The sequence below is a fragment of the Paroedura picta genome, chromosome 1 (assembly GCF_049243985.1).
Source record: "Paroedura picta isolate Pp20150507F chromosome 1, Ppicta_v3.0, whole genome shotgun sequence".
In the NCBI taxonomy this organism is placed as follows: Eukaryota; Metazoa; Chordata; class Lepidosauria; order Squamata; family Gekkonidae; genus Paroedura; species Paroedura picta.
In genome coordinates, this window is record NC_135369.1 from 41249329 (window position 1) to 41268627 (window position 19299).

General features: G+C 42.9%; 1 protein-coding gene across 8 annotated transcripts in view; it reads right to left on the bottom strand.

Moving 5' to 3' along the window:
• Positions 1 to 2839: 2839 nt before the first annotated feature.
• FOXN2 (forkhead box N2) overlaps positions 2840 to 19299 on the bottom strand; it is a 54999-nt gene continuing 38539 nt past the window's right edge. For all 8 annotated transcript variants that reach the window (XM_077335058.1, XM_077335048.1, XM_077335018.1 and 5 more), the window contains 4 exons: positions 16205 to 16329; positions 13412 to 13476; positions 12553 to 12621; positions 2840 to 11256 (listed from right to left, as the gene is read on the bottom strand). In XM_077335058.1, coding sequence (XP_077191173.1) covers positions 10742 to 11256; positions 12553 to 12621; positions 13412 to 13476; positions 16205 to 16329 — 774 coding nt within the window. In that variant the 3' untranslated portion in view covers positions 2840 to 10741. The remainder of the gene's footprint in view (positions 11257 to 12552; positions 12622 to 13411; positions 13477 to 16204; positions 16330 to 19299) is intronic.

A 19299-nucleotide genomic window follows, 5' to 3' on the forward strand; every position in this document is an offset into this window, starting at 1 on the left:
CTCCTTCAGGTAATGAAAAGCAGGGTATAAAAACAAATTCTTCTTAAGATTTTGTGACTTCCTAAGGCTCAGTCCCTCCAGATAGGTCACGCAGCACCGTTCTTTTCCAATCTAATAAATAAATACATCTAACAAATAAATAATAAATAATCGCCAGAGTATCCAGGTTGAGGAAGTAGAAAATATCTCATGCACATTGTTTCCTTCAAGAAAAGGGTGGAAGACCCAACAGGGCAAGGTCTTTGATACAGTCCAAATACATTCTCAAGAAGATTGTTCTGGAAACTCAAGGCACCACTAACCTCAGTAGGTCATATTTTGGGGGGGGGGGGTACATATAGAAGTATGGCTGTGAATGCACCAAGCGCACCTATTAAAGTCAGCAGGCCATCTTGGAATTATACTGTGCTCACTATTCCCCTTCGAGGATCGCTGCCTTGTCATGGTGAAGGGGCTTGCGTAGCTCAGTGAAGCAGGGCCACCCAAGACGGACAGATCATAGCAGAGAGCTCTGACAAAAGATGATCCACTGGAGTAGGGCCTGGTAAACCACTCTTTGCCATGAATACTCTATGAACAGTATCAAAAGGCAAAACGACATGATGCCGGAAGATGAGCCCCTCAGGTCGGAAGGTGTCCAATATGCTACTGGGGATGAGCAGACGGCTAGTACGAGAAGCACCAGAATGAATGAAGCGACTGGGCCAAAGCCAAAAGGATACTCAGTTGAAAACTGGAGTCCGATGCTGTAAAGACTTTTATTCCATAAGAACCTGGAATGTCAGATCCATGAATCAAGGCAAGCTGGACATGGTCAAACAAGCGATGACAAGACTAAACATCAACATTTTAGGAATCAGTGAACTAAAATGGACAGGGATGGGTGAATTTAATTCAGATGACCATCAGGTATACTATTGTGGGCAAGAATCTCTCAGAAGAAATGGAGTAGCCTTCATAATCAATAAAAGAGTAGGAAAAGCAGTCTTGGAATACAATTCCCAAAATGACAAAATGATCTCAGTTCGAACCCAAGGCAAACCATTCAACATCACAGAAATCCAGGTCTATGCCCCAACTACTGCTGCTGAAGAGGATGAAGTTGACCATTTCTATGAAGCCCTAGAACACCTTCTAGAATGCCAAAAAATGATGTGCTTATCATAATGGGGGATTGGAATGTTAAAGAAGGAAGGCAAAAGATAACTGGGATAACAGGCAAGTTTGGCCTTGGAGTACAAAATGAAGCAGGACACAGGCTGGTAAAATTTTGTCAATACAATGGTCATAGCAAACACTCTTTCCCAACAACCCAAGAGACGACTTTATACATGGACAATACTAGACAGTCAACACAGAAATCAGATTGACTATGTGCTCTGCAGCCAAAGATGGGGAAGTTCTATACAGTCAGTAAAAACAAGACCAGGAACTGATTGTGGTTCAAATCATCAGCCTCTTGTTGCAAAATTTAGGCTTAAATTGAATAAAGTAGGGAAAAGCACTAGGCCACTTAGGTATGAACTAAATCATATCCCTGACGAATATACAGTATTCTGTATATGTTATGTGAACCACCCTGAGCCTTACAGGAGGGCGGTATACAAATGCAATGAATGAATGAATGAATGAATGAATGAATGAATGAATGAATGAATGAATGAATGAATGAATGAATGAAGTGCCAGATCTCTGTGAAAGTAGAATCACCACTATTCAGGGAACCTGACCTATCCCTAAATGATGACACCACTAAGCCAGTTCACTTAACAGAGCACATTGAGAACATGGGTTGAGTTCAAGATGAAAGCCTGGATTGTGGAGGTTGCATTTTGGTGGCCTACCAAATCACACAACCAGATGAGCACAGGTCAGATTTTGCACAAATCCCCTCAACTGACTCAGCACGCTGACTTGGTTGCTAGAGCTAGCCTTTGAGATTCATCCAATACTCTGGAGTAGACATACAGCTCCTTAGAGCTGCTTATTCCGCACTGTGTCTCATGCCCCCAAAGTGCTAGACTAAGGGGCACAACCCAGGCAATGTGGCTCATCCTAACTGCTGGATAATTACTTCCAAGTTGCATTTTAGAGGGCCATAGCTCAGTGACTGAGCAACTGCTTTGTATGCAGAGAACGTGCCAGGGTTCAATCCCCAGCTTAAAAGGATTTCAAGTAGCAGGGTCAATGAAGTCCTTTACCTGAGCCCTCAATAACTCACAGCCCATCACTGTTGACAAAACTGACCTGAATGAGTGGACATGCGGTGTGCAAAGCAGCCTCAGACTGTGAGTTGACAGCTGCTGGAGCAGAAAGACTGCTAGGACGCATGCTGGATATTTTCCAAATAGCTAAAACCAGTTATAGCTTTGTTCTCAGCACATGGATAAACCATTCATGCCAAGAGCCTGTATTTAGCCATGAATACCTGAGAGAAAGCTGGCCCCTTTCGTTCCCTCATTCCTCTCCTCCCCCATCTGACATCCCTTGCTATTCTTCCCCTCCCTGTCCTTGAAACTGCTCAGGAGAATTCTCTCCTTGGCATTCGTCTACCTTCCCAGCTAGGAAGAAGCAAAGGAAGACAAAAGCAGAGGGAAGCAGAGGGCAAGCAAAAGAGAAGGCTTCCTTCCGCATCCTTCCGTGCCAGACAAACGCATCGAGGGCAGGGAAAGTACTTCTTTCTGTCCTCCGCTTCTCTCGAGCAATGAAAGGGCAACAGTACTAGATGTCCCCTGGCCGTTCTCACATCCCACATCCAAATGCTAAAAAGTCATGTATATCTGCCAGAATGCATCTGCAGACTATACAACTGTGGATAGAAAAAGACATCAGTCCAAAGTGTTATAAAACAAAGTTTATTTTGAAATACTTTTATCATAATGAATTGCATCTCTTTGGTAAAAATAAACTCCATAAACATTTTAATTAATAGAGGTTAGCATACAAAAACTAAAATATCTGTAAAGTTGTCTTTAAACCAGGCAAAAACTATTCAACTGGGAGAGGGGATAAAGTGTTAGAATGGTGCTTCATCTACTGGCAGAATTGTTTCTAAAGAAATCCAAGGGCTCTCTTCTGCTATGTCAGGTTAAAAACAAAACAGATAGTAACTTTTCAAAAGAACTCTACTTTGATCAGAAAGCATTCTTACAAATTTTCACGTCTTAAATAAATAACAGTCACAATGAATTGGCAATCATAAACAGTTTCATCATATCACTATAAGATGGCAACATAATACTTTTAAATTATGCACTTTTTAAGTTTGGGGAAAATGTACACTTATAAAACAGACCTTTTATTGGCACTGGCAGTTAGCTCTGGATAATGTGCTTTTCCAAATAAATGACAAGGTACATTTTAAAAAATACTCTACTCTTCTTTTGCAATAAATACTTTTGACTACTCCATTATTAGCATTGTGGGGTGTGCTTTGCTTTAACCAAAGCCATTGCTTTTGCCAAACAAAGAAGCTGCAAGCTGTACAGGTTCCAAGTTGGGCTTTCTAAAAAGGATTGCCTGCAATTCTCACATATATAGATATAATTTAGCACTGAAATATGAAAGAGAAAGATTAGGACAGCCCTGGTGTCCGTATTTATCTCAAGGTGAGGTGAACCTCTCTTGGAAACGTCTCCATGTTTATCTCAGAGCAGAGGAGGATCCATTTAATCCTTTATCTGATGCTGAAATGAGGATTTGGACTGAATTGATTTACCAAAAAACATTTTCCCCCCCTCCATTCCCCAGCCCCAGCTTAGAACAAAACTAACCTGAAATCACACTAAAAGCAGAATGCTAGGCTTGGATCCTGTGCAGCACAAGCAGAGATGCTATTTTCCCACCTCCCACTGCAGTCCTAACCCTCAGAATTATGCCCTCATGGGTCAGTGAGCAGAAAGGGAGGTTAGGACCCAAGCTATAGCCTACACATCACACTAGTCTGCTTCCATCGTTGGCATCTTGAATCAATTTCTGCCCTGCATCATGTAGACTTACCACACCTACAGTATCCTCAACAGCGGCTAATGACATACAGCTGGGACAGTAAAACATAATGTCAGGCCTGACCCAAGAGCAATTGACATGGGCAGGTCACTGTCATATTTTAAAGTTGTTCCCTCCGCCCAAAGGTGCACTCCTTGAAACATTGGTAACAATTAATTACCACTGCAGTGCCATTACTTAGCCAGTGATAATTACTTCTCCAAAGGAACTTAGCCAGTGTTGACTATCAATCCCCTGTATCTGCCTGCAGGATGTAGTTTGTTTATCCTCTTTACCTGGGCACACACTTGTTCTAGAACAGTCTCTTCCTAACCTCCCTGCATAAAACAAAAAACATGGCAAACCAGAGGGTCAAGCTCTGTGTTCATTAATGGTTTGTAGCACACTCATTAAAAGACAATACTATTTAGCAGGCAGGGGACTGCATGATTGAATACTTCCCCCCTCCTGCAGAATTGCCTGAAGACAGACGGGTAGAAAGCAGGGAGGAAAGTTCTAGCATCCCTCCACCTTCATGTCAAGTGCATAAAGAGAATCCAGCCATGCAGTTTCCACAACCAAATTCTAAAGTAGCAAAGTCCAAGGAAAATCTACTTTTTCCTGAAGATGCTGATTATCTCCTCTTCAAGAATTCAAACAGTGGTGAAATACGGTCAAAAAATATGGCAGTTACTTCAGGTTTAACTTAGGGATATAACTATTTTTGAAACAGGAAGTGTCAATGGTGTGTGCAACTGCATATTAATTAGGAACAAAAAGATCAAAACATAAATACTTGGAAAAATGAGCACCTTTGAACAAATTAGGAAGGCATTAATATTCTGTAATAAAATCTGTTCAGATGACAATTGCCCTTGTTTTAGCGCTTGGGCTAGCGAAGACGGAACTGGTAAATATGCACAATCTCCATCAAAACAATACTTCATCCCTAGACACGCAACAGGTCTTCACTCCAGTTTTTCTTGGAAAGATCAGCAAAACATGTCTGGCCTTGCAACATCACCATTATCTGGATATGTCCTGTCTGTGTGTGGCCTAACCAGACATAAAACCAATCTGTGGAGGTACAGACAGGGTAAGGTGTGCGTTGATGGAAAAATTCAAGATTTCTCTGCATTCTACGACAGAGCTCAGTGTAGATTTTGTCCATACAGGAACACACACTACTCTGTGAGATTACAGGAAGTGAAGTTAACACTGTGGCCTACAGCAGCAAACAGGAAATTGCAAACCTCCAATGCTGAGAAACTAGACAGCAAATGCCCATTCACAAAATACTTTCCCTCCACAACAATGCAATTCTTTTGCAAAGTCATTGCGGGAATGGTATGGACAAGAGAACTGCATTCTGACCATCCCAGGAACGTTGATTTAGCAGTGCTTTTAGGTTATTTACCCCAAAGCATTCGCAAGGAAATCAACTCCTCAAAGGTATGAAGGGCTTTTGTTTCCTATCATCTTACAAATCTATGTACTATGTACTGAACCGAGCTACTTTAAAATGTAGGCAAAGGCATTTGTGTTTTTGAATGGTCTCTGGATACAGAAAACCAGCAAATCAGGGAAAAGGCCACAGTAATCCTCTCCCCCTGATGTGCTAATTTTTATAACAGGGTTTTTTTCTCCCAGCCACGGGACAAAATGCTAAAATGTTACTTCCTACTTGCAGACTTAAGCAGTATAATGCAGAATTCTACCCCCTTATTCTGCACAATCTGTGGACTGCCTCTCAGGCCCTGTGGGAGCCAGCCTTCTTGCTCTGCCACCATTTCAGCCCTTCAGATTGGATTTTAAGCAGAGTTTTATTTTCTCAGTGTCTCTTCCCACCCAATGATATTATTGCTCTCCCATTACGTGTGGAAAACTACAGAAATCATCACCAAAAGAACTGCTATTGATGCCAACAAGGACTATACATTTTCTAGCACAGAGGTGACACTAAACACTGCATTCATAAAGGACACAGAGAGAAAACTGCACATGCCCGATTTCTCCTGGGAAAGAGACTCCAGACAGAACTCTTATCGAGTCAGACGCAAGACAACAAGACTGGACACTCAACTTCTAGGGAAGCAGCCTCATTTTCAAGTCCGGCCCATTGTAGCAAGACCTAAATTTAGTTTGTGTCAACCAGCATAGATATAGAAGACTTAAAGAAACACTTTTTTAGAAGTACAGTAGTTCTGTTATTTGCATTGTTTAAGAAAAAACATTTCACAATCACAAGTTATTAAAACATGTACTTTGGACAAATGCTAGTCAAAGGGACATCTCCGGTCAGTAAACCGCATACAGAAATTAAAAGTTGCATTTTGCACAAAATGTACAGGTTGGTGAATTCACATTAATTTTGAGCTTTAGGAGCCAGACCACTTCATGTACTATTTGTCATTTAAGAGGGGCTCACAAAGCACATTCATGGTGAAAATTCTGACAATGGCAGTTTATATTCCTATCTCCTTTTGTAAGTTCAGAAACAGGGGAACAGCCTTAAATGGCCTGGGTGCAGAACTTCTGCAGGAATTTCCTCTCCCATATAAACTACCGAAATGGCAGGACATGGGGCTTTGCTCTGGGTGCCATCTTTTAGACAGGTAAAATCTAAGGCCACTGGACCAAGTACTTTTTGTTTAGCAAGTAAAGCATCTGTATTTAAAGTCAGCATCTTACTACACAATGCTTTCCTGTTCTAGCTTTTGCTTGATTTTTTCCACTGTGTTACTGTTGTATTTTACTGCTTTGTTGGGTGATACTCTGTACCACTTGATAACTATTTCTAAAAGTACCTTGGCTGTTTTCCCATTAATGACACCAATTAATCTCTATGGTCAAAACATATATGCACATTCACACACCTGCCTACGTCTGACTCACAAGCAGGTACAGGCATGAATCCTTACCCATGCTGGTTTGTGGCTGATCTTCTGGGAACAATATCAAAACAAGGGGATTCAAGCGGGTAGCCCTACTCGTCTGAATTAGCAGAACAAATTTTGAGTCCAATGGAACCTTAAGACCAACAAAAATTCATTTAAGGTTTAGGCTTATGTGTGCATGCATGCACATATCCTCAGTCCGAGGAAGTGTGCGTGCACATGAAAGCTTACACCTTGAATAAAACAAGGGAAGTTAGTCTATAAGCACTTCGGCAGGCAGATTATAGTTTTGGCCAATTAGTCAGAAGTATTTGCGTTGATAAGGAGAAGCAGGAGACATATAGAATGTGCACCAAACATATTTAAGCTTTACACCAGAGAATGTCATGTACAAGCAAGTGAGCGTGCAAACATTCATGCATTCAATTTTTTTTGTCTAGAACTAGCAATGTAATTACAAGGTAGAATCATTTACAGTTTGCTACCATTTTAGCAAAGAAACGCACAAAATGCTACATGGAGCCCTGGAACCTTAAGGCCAATCCATCCAGATAATAGCCACAGATACTGTCAGATAGGTGGCAGGTACGATCAAACACATTTGGCTCTTCCTACTGCCAATGCACACTGTTCCAGAGCTGGTGACAGGAGAGCCCCAGCTGTGCTCGCTGATCATGACTGTGTATCTAAAGAACAACTAAAGGCTTCTAGTGGCAGGGTTTCTATTGGGGTATAAGGAGGCAGTATTCAAGGAGAGGCAGTGATATCTTTAAAAATACTAATAAAACCCTGACCATCTAATACTAGTCCATGAGTAATAAGCCAGGGAATCTCTGTGTTCCTGGTCAGATTTTAGCTTCATTCTGCTATGCAAAAACTGGTACGGCTCTTTAGGATTTGGAGCAGCTCCCCCACCCCCACCCCCGGTCCACGGAGGTAAACTTGCTTACATAGCGGCCTACAACCTCACAGGAAAATAATGTGAAGATTCAATGGCCTTTCAAGCTACCCCTCCAAACCAGGTTTATGAGACCACACTTGTTCCTTATGAAACATTCAGTCTCAGAATTACAGCACAGCAGCCCTCCTGCACCCAACATTTCTTGTCAAAGTACCCCTTAAAAGTAAAAGGAGTTGCTCAAGAGCACAGCCATGCCTTCTTGTAGGAACTCAACCGTATCTCAACAGAGATTCAACGGGGAAAGCTGCAGGTGGATTTTGCCAGTGCATACTATAAACCCACTCAGAGGTCAACACTGCAATCCCATTTCAGGTGACATTTCCCACCTTTAAGGAACATCAACAGGTGGCTTATTTCAGAAACTGAAAGTGCTCGTTCCACATTATCTGACCCCTGCGACAAAGAAAATAAGGGCCAAAGTGGTCCTCCAGAGAGCAAATACCTAGAATAGCTATAGGTTAGGTGGACGTATGTAATCTGGAACTGTTCTTATGATGTTAAGTAATTATTATCTGAGATTGCACATTCTCTTATTTACTTTTTTATTACTGATTTGAAATGGTCTTTAAGAACCTCACTCTTTGAATGACCCATGGCTATACTGTCACTGGCAAAATCCTTACTGATTCTAAAAGGGGACAAAATTTCAATCCCAGTGTCATTAGGGCACCTGAACTGAATGGCAATTATCGTCTTCAGTGTCTTAATGGGTGAATGCATTCTCGCTCTTCAAATGGTGCCCTGTACAGCTGTATTATATACACCAGCTCTTCAAGGAAGGTCCGGTCAGTGCAGTGCAAAATGGAAGCATGCAGCAAGTTTAAAAGAAACAGTCCAGGCTTTCAGGCAGCACAAGAACCCTTTGGGCAAGCCTTCTTTAAAATCATAGTTCTCACTACAACTGGGCCAAACCACTTCACACTGCTCCCCATCCCACATGAAATAAACATTACTAACACGGAAACCTAGCAAGCCAAAGGGAAGGGTAGGCTACACCCATTCTTCTTTGATATCTGGTTTCTATGTGGAAGGAATTGTCTGTCCAGAAGAGCAGCTATGTGCTAGCCTGCCTGGAGTATGAAGTTGTATTGCTTTGACACAGGTTTACCACCAAGGTGAGAACCGGGCCAGTCAGCTGGCTACTTTAACCCATTTGATCCCTCAACCTGAACATGCAAGCCCAAGCGGTCTCTTGAAATAATAATTTACAATTCAGCCATCACTATATTTCACTTAATGTAGGTATCAAGATAGTAAGAGGAGCCTTCAGTTTGAAAATACACACGTACGTTCTCAATTTAAAAAATAAAAACGTGAGGAACCAGCTTAATTTTTGGTACATCCATTAGGGAAACGCTATGCAAAGAAGTTGGTCGACTTAACTACTCCTGATGAAACTCTCTTTCAAAAATATTAAAGTTCACATGTTCCGTTTTTTTGCTCCTACATGATAATTTCAGCTATCAAGTAATGTAACTTGGAAGTGATCCATGGTGGCAGTTTTGTACTATTCAGATTACTACGGACCACTGACTTTACACACAAGGCAGCTACGTAACAATGAAGAGGGCAAGCCCATCATGCTCCCAACAGAACACAGAACAGAACACATGAAGTGGCTTCTATGTGACTCATTTCTATAGTCCAACACAGACACGGCTCTGAGGACACGCAGCCCACAAACAACGAGACAGAGAATGACAGGATTTGCACCTGCTTATCCAAATCAGCTGCTCCACCTTCTCCATCTATCTGGCAACAATGTACTGGAAGGATTCCGTTAGACCCATTCCACCGGCACAGGGGTGGCCAAACTGCAGCTCTCCAGATGTCTATGCTGGCAGGGGCTCATGGTAAATTTAGTGCATGTACATCTGAAGAGTTTGGCTATCCCTGCACTAGGAGAAGCACTTCCCTCAAGTGGAAGGAGCCTGCTAATGCAAGTGGCCTGAGCAAGGGGAAGGCTCCCTTCCATCAGAGAAAAGTGCCTCCATTGGTACAAAGGATCTGCAGAGTCAATTCCCGGTGTGTAACATGTACAGGTCCCATCTACTTGACTCTGTCATCCTGGTTGTGAAGGCAATGAGGCCCTGTAATCTAATGCGCGTAAATCAGAAGAGAAGAAGAGCTGGTTTTTATCTCCCATTTTTCACTTCCTGAAGGAGTCCCAAAGCGGCTTACAAACACCTTTCCCTTCCCCTCCTCACAACAGGCACCCTGTGAGGTAGGTGGGGCTGTGAGAGCTCTAAGAGAGCTGGACTGTGAGAACAGCCCTAAGAGAACTGTGACTGGCCCAAGGTCACCCAGCTGGCTGCATGTGGTGTCAAATCAAACCCAGTTCCCCAGTTTACAGGGCGCCACTCTTAACCACTACACCACACTGCATCTCAGGTTAGGTCTGGAGGTTGGACAGGGGCACAATTCCACATTCTCCACCTTGTGCACAGGTAAGACAGTTAAGAGACCCATCTGTATCCTTCAAGCTTCACATGCCCGAAAGACATGTCCAAGACTTTCTGCATAAGGCAAGATGCAAATTTTCACCTTTAGCTTAAGAGAATCCAGCTGCTCTGGTGGAAATCTGCAATACCCAACTCTGCTAAAAAAAATCATTATGGGGGGGGGAGGAGGGCTTTTCACCTCACCACCTGTCCTGCACAATTAAATAAGTATCTCAATACCTAAAACCCACCACTAACATCTTGCAATTAAAAAAAATTAAATTAAAAAAAATCACCAAAATTATAATCTGCAAAAATTATAAACAAACAAAAAAGTCCATTTATGGCTTTGATCTCCCTTGCGAGGGGTAAAAAGTAGAGGAGTATTGCCACGCTAAAAAATAAAATATGCGTTTTACATCTATCACTATACATCTTTCCCCCACATTGTGTCCTTATTCTTTTTTCCTTCGTTTCTGACTGTGGGTCTTGGCAGTACTTATGAGGGAGCCGAGGCATGTGCTGATCCCAGCTAAGTGAAGCAGAGACCCGGCAGCCTCTTTCAGTTCCTCATCTATTTCTTGGCAAAGCTCTTCCAGGGTTGTCTTGTCAGACGGGCTGACGTGCGGCTGGGAGGTGTAGCCACTGTCCGCCAGCGGGTCGTCATTGTCTTCCCCATCATCACCATCCGTGTCCTCTTCGCTGTGGAACCCCTCACTGCCGTCGCTCCCAGCCCTGCTAGCCTCCGAGACAAATTCATACACCTCATCGATGGAAGACAGAGAGGACACACTCGACAACGATGCACAGCGCTGAGACGCCACACTGCTGGCGCTGTAATTGTGATCCTCCTTTGGGTCAATGCTGGGCACTGTGGAATCGGTCTCCTGCTGGCTTGCCAAGCTATGGTTATGGAACGCGTTGCCATAATTCCTTTTCTTGGCCAGCTTGAGGGTCGGAGGTTTCTCACCTACAGGAAAAGTAAATATTGATGAGAACTGGAAAGGTTACAGGAAAAGGATTGGATCCAGCAATCATTTGCTTTGAACAGAAAGGGACAGTGATTTCGGTCGATCCCTTCCTCCATTGCACGCCTCCAGTCCACGCCTCCTGCTGTTCTGGGCAGCCAGGGGGAGGGGAGGGAGTCTCTGTCGTCCACAAAGAGCGGCATTTTAGTGAGGTTAGTGGGCTGTTGATAGAAGGGCAAGGCAGAGAGGCTCCACTATTGGAAACACCTTCTATTGGCAGAAAAATACCACTGGATGCAACTCATCAAGGGGGGTTGGTCTCCTCATGCGTCAGAAATGTGTTCAACTGAAATCCTCTTACAGGACTTTTTAAAAGGTACTGAACGTGTTGTGTGTTTTGCAAAAGGAATGACAGTTCCTGCCAACACTCACGTCCAGTTAAGGTGCCTTTTGTAATTCGTCCTTAGCTTACTGTCATTTACACAGAAGTGTCAGTTGCAAAGGGCTTGGTAAGGTGGTTTACCTTGCTGATTATGATCCAAAGCACGCCTGGGTTCTCATGTCACGCAGCTATAGTATCGAGGACTATTCACTGAGTGGACTGCACCAGACGCAACGTACAGCTTCACACCTGTACTGAATGCATCATGTTGAATGATAAATACCCAAACTAGCACACATATTTTAAACCCAAGCAGTGCAGCAATGTTATGATATACCTGGCTGCACAATAAAATGTGGGTTTACTGCAACTGATATGATGCCTACAGACCAAAGGTCAAATCACTGCTCAATTAATTACATGCACCAAAGGGGGACCATTGTTCGTAGACCAATGAGTTAAGTAATTACACTCAGATGTCACAAATGGAAGTTTGTTAAAGCTGTGAGCTGTCTAACAAATTCTAGTCACTCTACAAAATGTAATCAATCACAAATTGTACATAAATACTGGTTTGATTGATTCTTGCATTTTCCAATAGAAAATTCTCCTTGTACCGTTATTTCTGAGTTCATGAATTCAGACATCACAACAAACCACAAATTAGTACAATCTGTAATTAATAAACGAACTATGGATCCTAGTCTAAGATCCTAGTTCACAAGCCCTGGTTTGTTGGACTGTCTGCATTCAGCTGCCACAACTTGCGAGGGGCCAATCTAAGCAGTCTATAAACCACGGTTTAGCGTGATGTCTGAATGCAGCCAAACTGTCAGATGCTTTAATGCGGGCACTGAACTCTCATAATTTTAACAGCAGGATTTTAAAAAGGGGTATGAAAACTTCTTGTGCTTACAATCCAAAATGCCTTGTTCAATAGAAGTATTCAACAGCATCATGGCAGTAGCAGCATCAATATCAGAGTCTGAAAAGGAAAAGAAAATCAGCCCAATTAAATTCCACTGGCAGGGACAAAATTTGATCACACCATCAAATAAAGTAAGTTACATTTAGGCTATCAACAATGACTTGACAATCTTCGGAGCCAAATGAGGTGCCCACATCTCATAGGACTTTCTTCTAAAAGGACCTGCTTGGGATAACTCTCAGTGTTCAGGGTGATGTACCCCTTTCCTTTCCTCTTTAGTGCTACTGCAGCAATTCTGTGAGGCAGAAGTCTTTGCCTTTAAGGGGTGGGATGTGTACCAACATCATGGGCAGCAAAGCATGATGCTTGCCCCTCCAGTCGCATATCTTCAGGGCCAGTTCCCCGTGGCTGCTGCCCTTCTGACATCTTGTGGGTGCAATAACCCTGCTACTAGGGATGCCAGTGTCTCTGTGTGTGCCTGACCCCCATCTCTGCTGGTTTTCTTCAGTGAATGGACCAGCAGCAGTGCTGTTGCACCAGTGGCCGGCCAGCTCCACAGCTCTTATGACTATGCTGTAAAAGTCTGATCCTGGGAGAGATTTTTAAGCTTCATTTGGCCACAGTCTGAAGCTCTCTTTTCTCCATGACGTCTTTACTCAAGATGCTCATGTGTCATACAATGCTATGATTTCAGTCCTGAGCTCAGATGCTCCTTCCTCCCAAAAATGAATTTACAATGACAAAAAAGCAAAAAGATCTTAGTATTTCTGGAATGCACAAAGAGTGAGATACTTTGACAAGTCAAGAGATTACCAAAATTGAGCAATACACACACACACACACGTACCTTTGATAGACTGACCCTGTCTCTGTTTCAAGACTGAGGTTAAGTAGTGAGGGGATGATGAACCACTAAAACAGAGAAAGAGAGAAGAACCAGGGTTCACAAACTTTTCCAGCCAAGATGAATTTCACCTTTGCAAACTTTATTTGCCATCCAGTGGCTTCAAAATGGCCATGCTGCTCTTTTGCTGCATAGTGAAACAATTAACCAGTTGGTCCTGGTGGTTCTTGAAACAACCACTGATGTATACAGAAGAACTGTGATGCCGTTGCCAGAAACCATTGGCAGCCACTGCTCATCAAAGACCTTTCATGCATTATGCTGAGTTCTGGCTGCCCTATCTCAAGAAGAATATTGTGGAGCTTGCAAACTAAAGAAAGGGGCACTAAAATGATTAATGGGATGGAGAGCATTTCCTAGTGATGGGAAGATCTGGGGGGAGGGAAAATTCAGAGAGGGATCCACATTTCTCCCCCCACTCCAAGGATCACCCCCACACACACACACACACACACACTTTTCTGAACAGAAAAGCTGGAAAACTTTGGGGAGTATCTGGAAAGAAAAACCTTTCCTGTTAATCATTTCCCCTTTTTAGAATGAGTGAAATACTTCTAAAGACAATTTTTTCTCAGTCAAAATGTATAGTATTAAAAAGCCTGTCTTTTAAAATTTTTCCTATGGACAAATTAGGGGAGCACTGGAAAAAAAAGGAAAAAGCTTTGAGTGAAACAGTAATTAAGGCAGTGTTTTCCTCAGCATGAGCATTATCATCAATGTATAAGGCATTCGATAATAATTCCTACGCATGCTGCAGAGACATACAATATAATTTCAAGAATATATTATTTTGATGTTATTAAGTTTTTGCAGTAATACATATGCTACATTATTAAGGTATTCCAAGTTCTCAATGTTGTAAAATTTAACTTAATATCAAAATATTTTGGCAATCCTACATAGTGTGCGTGTATGACAGTTTCTGTCCAAATAATACGCCTTTTTTGTTACAGCTGAACTATATTTTTTCTTACAGATGCCCAAAAAAATAAGAAACATATGCTAAGGTACCACAGAGTGCAGCAGTCTGCAAATGCCTCACAAATATTGGGTACATGTGCAGTTTTTCTTATAGAAAATTAAGATATTAGTGCTTTAAATTCCCTTAAATATGCCAAATAGTACAATTTTATGATACACTGCTAAAAATTAGGTTTGATAGGAAATAAGGTATTGCATGAATTTTAGTATTTCCTCAACATTTCCATTTTTTTCTGAAAAAAGTAGGGAGAGTAGGGGGGAACAAATAAACAAGAGAACATGACAGAGACTTATACAATCATTAATGGAGTAGAGAAAGCAAATAGAGAACTTTTTCTTCCATAATACTAAATCTCATGGGCACCCAAGGAATATGGGCTATAAATTCAGAATCCACAAAAGGAGTGATTAAAATGTAGAATCCACATCCAGAGAAGAAGAAGAAGAGTTGGTTCTTATATGCCGCTTTTCCCTACCCAAAGGAGGCTCAAAGCAGCTTACAGCCGCCTTCCTATTCCTCTCCCCACAACAGACACCCTGTGGGGTGGGTGAGGCTGAGAGAGCCCTGATATCACTGCCCGGTCAGAGCAGTTTTATCAGTGCCGTGGCGAGCCCAAGGTCACCCAGCTGGCTGCATGTGGGGGGCGCAGAATTGAACCCGGCATGCCAGATTAGAAGTCCACACTCCTAACCACTACACCAAACTGGCTCTAATGAGTCTTGACCAGAACAAAATGGACTGCCCCATTAAGCCACTTGCCTCCATTATGGTCCTTGTACAGGGGGCTGGAGTGTCAGAATGCTACTTCTCAGCTGTTCTATGGACTGAGGGGCAGCACTCTGATACCCACTCCTAGGAGATTCCTCCATTGTACTGCATTCTAATCACAATAGTGTGTGATTAGTGTGTGTAAGCAAGCAGAGGAGCTGAATACCATCTCAGTCCACAGGACAGCAGAATGTTCCAGCACTGTTCCTTGAATGGGGAGGGGAGTGGTAAGGCACACACACACCCTTCAGCCTCATGGAAGTGGACTGCACAAAATGGTGTTACCAGGCCAAATATCATGGAGGTAATATCATGGCCCCATGACTACAGGGAACCTGCATATCTAAGGTGGTAAGACTCTGAATACTAGTGATGGGAAGCAGGCCTTGGCCTCTCTGTCCCACTTGTTGGCCCAGGGTGTAAAACAGGATCCTGGACTAGACCGAGCCAGCAAGGCTCCTCTTTTGTTCTTATATTTACAGCTTCTGTGCTTTAGAAAACGTCTGTGTCATACTGGTTTTCTCAAGGTTTAATTAGATGAACCTTGATGAGATCAGGGATCAGCTCTCCCCAGTAGTTTTTAGAGGGCATCATAATTCCATGCACTCCCATCAGTACCTCCTTACAGTACATCCTTACACTGAACTCCTGCAATTCTGCATTAAAGGTAAAGGTAAAGGTATCCCCTGTGCAAGCACCGAGTCATGTCTGACCCTTGGGGTGACGCCCTCTAGCGTTTTCATGGCAGACTCAATACGGGGTGGTTTGCCAGTGCCTTCCCCAGTCATGACCATTTACCCCCCAGCAGCAAGCTGGGTACTCATTTTACCGACCTCAGAAGGATGGAAGGCTGAGTCAACCTTGAGCCGGCTGCTGGGATCGAACTCCCAACCTCATGAGCAAAGCTTTCAGGCGGCTGCCTTACCACTCTGCGCCACAAGAGGCTCATGCAATTCTGCATTATGTGGTTTTAAAAACAATCTTACCTCAGTGGTGATGCCGGTGGGGTATAAAATGCAAATGCAGAGGGGAAAGGTTGCTTCGTCAGTGCTTGGATAAGGTTAGGCTTATATTCTGGGTCCACACACCATAGAGAGCCTTTCCCATTCACCTAGGGCGTAACAAACACCAATAATCATTACAAAGGAGTTTCCCATACTTGTGTGTGTGAGAGATAGTGAGTGTGAGGTCACTCAAGATTTCAGTATCGCCACCTCCACAGCTGGTTCATTCCTGTTTTAGAAGAGTGGAGTCATAACTTCTGGGAAAGTGCCTCTGACTTGCAAAAGCAAACAAGAAACCATCCTGCTCATTCTCCATGAATTTTGGCAGTTAGGCAGGTCCAAAGGCCGTAACAATATTATAGCAGTTGCCCAAGCAGTAGTAAATATTACAGTAAAAACACAAAGTTAAAAATAATGTAAACATTGTCAGGACCAGGATGCAATGTAGAATAGAGCACATTGAACATCAGAGGGAAAGTTTTGCACAAATCTTTTTGGCAGCCAGGGCATGCAATGATATCATATAGGTGATATGATCATCATCAGCTAAGAGGCAGATTATTTTGACTGCCATTGAATGTGAGGCTAGCCTGGCTAAAATGGCTGCAAGGAATATAGCACTGGGAACCGAGTCAAGGTTGCAAAAGAGGACATAGGGAGAACCTCCAGTTCCAGGGCTCCACAGATATATATTTGCTGAGCAACTGGTACATGCTAACATGGCAGGTGTCATTGTTTGACATCTGAAGGCTGTAAAGGTTTCTCTACGTTTGTGGAAAGTGACTTTGGACAAACAGGAAGCCCCAGTGTGACAAAGAAAAGGGTGGTCAGAATGGTCACTGGCCAGAACTTTGTACAACTAAAAGAAGAGGTGCAAGATGGGAAATCATGGCGGCGGTTATACTTAGGATCGCCAAGAGTCGGACTCAACTGAATGGCTAAGATCCTCCTCCTCATCATCATCAGTGTGACCCTGTATGAGCAGTTTAAACCATATACTTTATGAATTTAAACATGATTGTTGCCAGGTGGGGAAGCCTTGGTGGTGGTGGGGAATACTTTTCTACATTGACATTCGATTGAGACAGGTGCAATGCGCATGTAAACTTTATCAGCCAGTGTGCACGTTAAGAGCTTTAAAAAAAAACATGCGATGTCCACTCACATGGGAGTGCTTACATGGGTGTGCTTTCTGACAACCATAGGGTTTAAAAACAGCATAACCATTGTAGGCAACAATGCATGAAGTGGGCTCGGAAAAAAGAACCGGAATGATGTAGAGCAGGGAGCCCCCTTGGGATCCTGACACGGTGTGGTGGGTCACCAAGCACATTATTATAATTTAAGATTTAGTCTAACTATTCTTTAATTCCAAGCCGTTTCAGGTTCATGTTGTTGGCTACAATGTAAGCCATTTATACGACACAAAAGATGGGATACACTTATTTCAGATATATGCGTTAAATGTCTAATTGTGCTAGCCAGCCATAGCTAGGCATGAGCATTCATTTCAAAATGAACAAAACAGAAAAAGCACCATTTGTTACATGTGTCAGGGTAATGAAAACAAATGGAAATACCAAGAGATTATTCGTTTCATTCATTTTCTTGGAGACCAGCAATCTGTTTTATAAGATGTAAAGCACTGTTTCCTATGTGGTGTAGGAACCTCATGGAGACTGCAAGACTTTTGTGACAACAGAAGGCAGGCACTTCTAACAGGATGGGCCACAGGGAATCATTAGTTCATCATTAGGATTCTTATTGGCTAACAAGGAGACAGAGTCCTAATGCAGTCATCACAGTTCCTTCCAGTATAAAACTCATGTAGTTTCCACCCCACAAACCCCCCCCCCCCAAAATGAGTGTGTCATAGAGACAGAGATGCTATTCCACATCCATACACAGTGACTGACAACTGCACTTTTTATTATGAGATTGTGTGTAAGATTGGTCTAGTTCTATGAACAGCTCTGGAAGATTTTTTAGGACCTTCCCCACCCCTGTTTATCTGGCCTCTATCCAGAAGTTATTACCCAGTAAAGAAGTTTCTAGGTGTGCCTGGTGCAAAGTCTCTTCTAATCAGGAGGTGAGGCTGTTTACAGCTTTACTCAGGGCCTTTCGAATTTGTAGCCTTCTGAGAACCGACCTCGTAGACGTAGACAGTACTACCATTTTACCTGGCTTTGCTTTTAATGTAGTTCTCAGTCTCACCATATTGCTTTGAGGACATGCAAGGACAAGGGCATTGATGTTTCTGTTTCTACTTTGAAAAAGGCACATAGCAGGTGTTAGCAAAGGTGGGTAGCACTTGAGGGGTCTGTGAATTTTTTTAAATACTGAAAGGGATATTCCTTGGATTGTTTGTTCCAGAACTGCTCTCTCCCATAAACTAAGCTGAAAACTGTGGCTCTTCAGATGTCCTTGGACTACAATTCCCATGAGCCCCTGCCAGCATGTGCAGGGAAATGTCACATTTAGAACCACCTGTGAGGTAGGTGCAGTCCACTGGATTTAGGGAGGCCTTACTTTTTAATTACATTGGTCTTCACAGTAAGGGTTTGAGATGATTACCATCCTGTCTTTTCCCTCTTGCCCTCTTTGGACAGAAGTGCTCCTATGACATCCATGAGTAGGGAAGAAGGACCAGTTGGCAAAGAACAGATGACCGGATAAAAGCTTGAAATCAAAGCAGCTCTTCTACAAAGGTCTTTGTATACCAGGAGGCATTACGGTGCCTGGATTTGTTAGCAGAAGAACCAACCTCCCTTTAAAGCACTGCCCTCAGGTGGGGAAGCACAGTCCCTCTTTTGTCCTCTGGGCAGCTATGTTTGCTGCAACAAAGAACGTTGTGTATTTTAGCAACCTGACCTGCATGCACCCTGCTTTTATTGCATAAGCAGTTGTTCTTTAACACTACAAAAACTGTTTAGATTTCTTTTTTTTTTTCCAGAAGAGCTGCAAACCTTCCAGTGCATCTGAACTCCGCTTATCAAAACAGGCATGCCATTGTATGCGTTCATGTGGGAGCTCCAAAGGCAGAGAAAGGAGAGCTTCTCCCCCTCCTGGCTGCTCCC